At 33.2% G+C, this 6,129-nt stretch overlaps 1 protein-coding gene across 8 annotated transcripts in view; it reads right to left on the reverse strand.

The window, feature by feature from the left end:
* Positions 1 to 4,145, reverse strand: part of LOC125650329 (kelch domain-containing protein 2-like) — a 28,128-nt gene extending 23,983 nt beyond the window's left edge. For 5 of the 8 annotated variants that reach the window (XM_056164951.1, XM_048878515.2, XM_048878512.2 and 2 more), the window contains exon 1: positions 4,020 to 4,145. In XM_056164951.1, the coding sequence (XP_056020926.1) occupies positions 4,020 to 4,127 (108 nt within the window). In that variant the 5' untranslated portion in view covers positions 4,128 to 4,145. The remainder of the gene's footprint in view (positions 1 to 4,019) is intronic. The other 3 variants (XM_056164950.1, XM_056164952.1, XM_056164953.1) reach the window with 3 other exon arrangements.
* Between the last annotated feature and the right edge of the window lie 1,984 nt (positions 4,146 to 6,129).

Consider the following 6,129-nt stretch of genomic DNA (forward strand, 5'->3'; position numbering starts at 1 on the left):
TAATTTTTATGCCCCCGAGATCGAAGATCAGGAGGCATATTGTTTTTTTGTCCTGTCTGAAACTTTAACCTTGTTAATAGCGAGCGCAGCGAGCCAGCACAGAGCGCTGGCTCGTACTGCGAGCTCTAATGACTAGAGCGCGGGAAATAATCCGAGCTAAATCTCAACCTCTAACAAGAATTTTTTTTTGACGCCAATCCCAGAAGTCCCTCGTACAAAATGGCGGATGGTTCGATTCGTAAAATAATAATAAAAAAAATCTTTGAAGTATTACAAACCTTTCTTATTTGAAAGGAAAGGATGACAATCATATTCTCCCCCTTTCTTTTTCTTTTTAAAATATTGTCTAAAGAAATGTAAACAGTTACGTCACAACTACCAGGCTACGTCACAACACGCTCGTTGCATTTCCCGCTAAACTGATTCCTACATTGGCCAGAAGAGCAAGACAGTATTTAATCCTACGTATTGACAGTGAACCAGATCAGTTTTCCTTGTTTTCAATATAAATTTTTTGAAAATGTATTCAGATATGCTGCGCTCGCCCCAACGGTCACACCGTAATCATATTACTGAGCGAAGCTCGGACGGGCAGAAGGCCCGTCCGCGAAGCAAGGCTCTAAAGGTAACACGTATACGTAAAATAAAGAATGAGAAAATCTGTACAGATAATCTCTATATACATTCACTGAAAATTTTGTGATCCATATGGGCGCCGCCTTATGCTTTGTTCATTAGTTGCTTCTACAGTTATTCGTGTTTTAATTTTGAATGCCAAAAATACAAGACTGACATGCAATTTGTAATTCAAACACCCAGTTTGTTAAAAATGAATGGTATGATTATTATTGTTACAGTCTTTAGCCAATCATCAAACAGTAATACGACTAAATAGATGAACAAATTCATGAGTTTCTTTAAATAAAAATATACGGTATATTTACGCTTACTTTTTACCACTTTGAATTTATTGGTTAATTTTGTTTTGTTTCAACTGTCCTTTAAATTGCAAACGGGGTTTATTGTTGTTTATAATTGTTTGATTTGAAAGAGAAAAATGTTGAGGCTAAATGTGACGTCACAATGCATGATTTACGTCGGCTGGCGTTATATTCCCCGCTTTAAATGAATAGGCGGATCCTGTAGAACTGTTATCCTCGTATATTCCCCTTTAATATTTAGATGTTATTGGGCATTTAGTGCAAGGAAAATTTCATAAATAATATATATTTTGAAATGAATTATTGTTTATAATTGTTTGGTTTGAAAGACGAAGAAAAAAGTTGAGGCTACATCTGACGTCACTATGCATGGTTTACGTCGGCTGGTGCTATATTCTCCGCATTAAAGGAATAGGCGAATCCTGTAATTATCCTCATAGATATCCCCCTTTGATACTGGGCGTTTAGCGCAAGGGGAATTTCATAAATAATACATATTTTTAAATGAATTGTAATTTACTGTACTGAACAGAATTATGACTATCACTTGGGACACGCCAATGACCATATCATGCTTCACTCGGTCCAACGGTCACACCATATATATTAACTTTTGAACAGTAAGTGCTAGAGCTTTGATATTTCACATAAGTATTCCTTGTGATGAGACCTTTCTGTGGGTACCAACATTTTTTACCATGTGACCTTGACCTCAGACTTTGACTTACTTTTAAAAAATTTGACATTTGTCATAACTTCTAAATGGTAAATTTATATTAGAGCTTTCATATTGCACAATGAGCATTTCTTGTGACAAGATCTTTCTACTGGTACCAAGATATTTGTCCTTGTGACATTGGCCATCTTTAGAATTGGCCATTATCAGGGGAATTTGTGTTTCACAAACACATCTTGTTTCTTCCTGTCTTCTGTCTGTCTACTTATAGTCGGTTTAAGAGCTCTGTAGAGCTCATGTTATTTGTTACTATTGTATACAGTGCCGACTTTAAATGAAATTTACTTACTTACTTACAGTAAACTTATTTGGAGAAATAATACAACCAGAGTGTAGCTTTCAGGTAGTTACTTCGAGAAGTTTAAAGCATTTGGTAATGAAGTTGGGGGCTAATTTGTACCATCTTGAAAAGCTAGTGCTTTTCTTTCCTGCTCCAGTTATATAAATTTACAGAATTTTATATGTAGTGTTTCAATCTCCCAATCTTTGACAGTTTCATAAAGGTCTTTGTCTTTATTTTGCAATGTGGTCGAGAATGTACCCCATATTTCGGAACCATAGGTCACAATTGGCTTAAGGAAAGTCCGTGCTTTTACGTATCCGGTTTTAAATTTTAAACACCGACTAGAAAGTTTCAGTTATAACTTCTATGTCTGATGTTTGTAGTTTACGAACTGTACGAGTCAAATTTAGCATTCAAATGTGAATCTTAAATATATTTACCATGAATTATTATAGTATCAAGTCCTCACTAGCTCCAATGGTACAAAACAATGTAATATCTACATTGATCTCTAAAAGGCTCATAGCTTGCAATCTAAGCCTGAACAAGTTAAAAATCATACATAGGCGTGACCCTCACAGTGGAATTCAAACTGTTTTTAGTGAGTTTGTGTTTGGTTCAAAGAAACCCAGAATTATAAATCCTCAGAAAATTATCAGCAAAGTTGTTGAATATTTGAACTCTTCTTCACAAGTACTTTCAAGAAACAAAATTATTTGTACATAAGCTGTAGTTGCTAGAATATACACATATGTTACACTATATTTATTTTTTCTATTACTATGAGATAGCATGTAGGTATTTTTATGTATGATATGATTGATAGCCAAAAAAAAAAAAAAAGAATAACACACACACCAAAAAAATTGTGAGAAAAAGGAAGGGGTGAGGGTGCCCCCCCCCCCCCCCCCCCCCCCTCCTACTCCTTGTGGTCTAATTGTCTAATTGTCTGGGAGGACAAAATTTTCAGTATGCAGGGCCGTAAATTACATGGAGGCGGAGGAGGCAGCTGCCTCCTCCAACTTTTGAGCCAAAAAAAATTAAAATTTAAAGTTCATTAGAATTTATGTTGTTTCCAATAACTAAGAACATGATACCTCCCTTAAAAAGCATTCCAAATCTTTCTTTTAGAATGAGTTAGTCAAGTAACATCTTAGAAGGCCCTAGAATCAAGGATTTTGCACGAAACGTGTTCAGTGTGCACAAAATATGCTCAGACCCCCGCCTAATTTCCTGCCTCCTCCAAATTGAAGGTTAATTTACGGCCCTGGTATGTTTTACATATATATATATATATATATATTGTCATATTCTGTTAATCTTGATTTTAAGACTGTATTTGCTGTTACAATTTACTATTTTCAAAGTGTGCAAAGAATAATTGTAAAACTTAAATTTAAAAATGGGGGTTTACAAATTCAAGTAATCAAGAGACCATTTTGCAAAATATCTCTGGTCAACTATGGTAAAATATGTTTTTTTGTTAACCTTAGATATAATTTTAAATATTTTAAAAGAAAAACTGGCATGTAAACAATTTAGATTTGGAGAATTTTTCAAAATTGCGATATTCTGTGATTTTTTTCTGAAGGATGTGAGCAGATTAAACAGCAATTGTGTATGTTTTCAATTGAATATCTTTAAAAATTCTCTCAGTAAATGAATAGCTATTGGTTTTTATATATTATAACTTAATATGATGTGCTTTGGTGCATATTTTTAATAAAACATGATATCATGCATTCTTGTGTTAAAATTTGGCTTTTGCATTTGGGGGTATATGTGCTCTGTAGCACATAGTATAAAAATAAACCCGCAAAGGTATGTCTAATATGGGTTTTTTAGTTAGTTTATGAGTTGTTAAAGTTATTTAAATGAAAAAAAAATTTGATTGACAGAAATTTCTAATAGTATTTACCTACCTTAACTAAGTGATCAAATAAATGTAGTAATGTTTTGATTGCTTGAAGTTGATATAGTTGTATAGTTAATATCAAAATAAATGTCAAATTAAAAAATTTGAAACAAACAACAAGCAATGGCAATATTGAATACATACGTTATACCCTCCCCATACTATCATGTATTTGTCTGTACAAACAGCCACGTGTCCAATACGTTCTAAAGGAATTTTCACTAAAACTGTTCCGTCACTTTCAGTTGCCATTGTTTTGATAGTGAAAATTATTAGAGTATCGATCCCGATGCTAGTAGATGTCTGTAACACATTCGTCATTTTAAAGAATTTAAACAGTATGTATACATTTTTATCAACTTATTTACTTACGTTTCGACCTATAAACGTTTCGACGTATAATCGTTTCGACGTATAATAACGTTTCGACGTATAATAACGTTTCGACCTACATTGTATAATAACGTTTCGAACCAAGACCCTAAAATATATCGGTCGAATCCTCTCTCTCTCTCTCTCTCTCTCTCTCTCTCTCTCTCTCTCTCTCTTTTTTCTCTCTCTTTCACGCACACACAACATACATTCATATATGTTTATATAATTTATTTTGTTTTACATGTATGTGTATTTATGAATTAATTTTGGAATGACAGTTTTATATACACATGTATTTATGATGTTAATAAATATGTTTGCCACTTATGTTGTTAGTTACGGATATTTTTTTAAAAAAACAACAGATTTTTGTGAACTTTGAAAACAAATGCAATTATATATGCTTATTTCTTCACTGGAATTCATTATTATATTATTGATTAATCGTGGCTATAACTACAAAGAGAAGCATGCAATATCTATATAACTGCAATCAAACGTGACAAAATTGGCGGTAATTGGTGGACCTGATAGCGAGGCCTTTTTTTTTTTTTTAAAGGGCAGTGTTTGGAGTGGAGACGATAATGATGAGATCAAAGTATACACATCCTAATACATATGAAAGTCACCCCAAACAATCTTCGTTACACCCAAAGAGTTTGTGCAGGAATTGCGGTAAAGGGGGGGGGGGGGTGCAACTGAGTCTGGGGGCCGGTGTACCAGTGATAACTGTCGCTAGCGTTCAGGGTCGATCTAAAAATAGAATTACCTAGCGGTAGCCCTGCTGTTCGACGCTCGCATAAGTAGACCCATTAGGTAGTTGTAAACATTTTATATGGATGTAATCAGCAATTCAAATGAAGAATGGTGATGGAGAAAAACAAAACACAATAAAAAAAAATCTGAATTATTGATTTTGTTTTTAATCCCGAAAATGCTTTGATTTTTAATTCTAATTCTGAAATTCTAATCGGCATATGGACTTCATTTCATTTATGTACATATTTTAATGACAAGACGTGCATTTTGACTACTTCATTATTAAATTGTATAACTAGTGTAGCTCCTGCAACCCTGGTGGGGGTCCAGGGGGCGAACCCCTCGAAAGCTCCTGGATTTTACAGATTTTATAAGGCTTGAATTATGTCTCCTATGTAGTATTTAATTATTCTGACTATTTTCTGTAATTTTTGATAAGGTGAAATTAATAAAATGACGCAAATTTTAAGGGTTTTTGGGAAAAATGTAAGTTCTCTCAATAAAAGTAATTCAGTAAATCAAAAGATTGTCATTTATTCCTCCGAGAGTGGAAGAAATTGTTGCTTCTTTTCTTGTTTACATTTTTTAAACAAGAGACCACGATTTACCTTAAATTTGAACATTTTAGGCGGGGGGGGGGGGGGGGGGGGGGGGGGGGCTGCGCCACTGGTGTGGACACCTTTTTAAAAGAACTTTAGAAAAATAAAGTTTTCAGATTACTTTTTAAAACAAAAGATTGTATTAAAGAGAAGAACATTCATATCATAAAATTTCAAAATATTAGCACCCGATAAAATACGAGAAAAAAATTTGCTCAGTGGATTATATCTCTTTGTAATTTATGTTACCTACACTGTTTCGCAAATATATATATATATATATATATATATATATATATATATATATATATATATTAATTTGTTGTATTTTTACACTAAGAAAATAACTTGGTTTTTAAGAATTTAGATAAACGAAAAATTATATATTATTATCTCTAGAATAATCACGCAATTCCTTATTCTATGTAGAATAATTGTTTCAGTTCAAAGCATTTGAATTCTTTAAATGTAAACACAATTTCAGCTGCAATTACGAATTTTCATAGCCTACTTTTGACACA

The sequence above is a fragment of the Ostrea edulis genome, chromosome 5 (genome assembly GCF_947568905.1).
Source record: "Ostrea edulis chromosome 5, xbOstEdul1.1, whole genome shotgun sequence".
Classification (NCBI taxonomy): domain Eukaryota; kingdom Metazoa; phylum Mollusca; class Bivalvia; order Ostreida; family Ostreidae; genus Ostrea; species Ostrea edulis.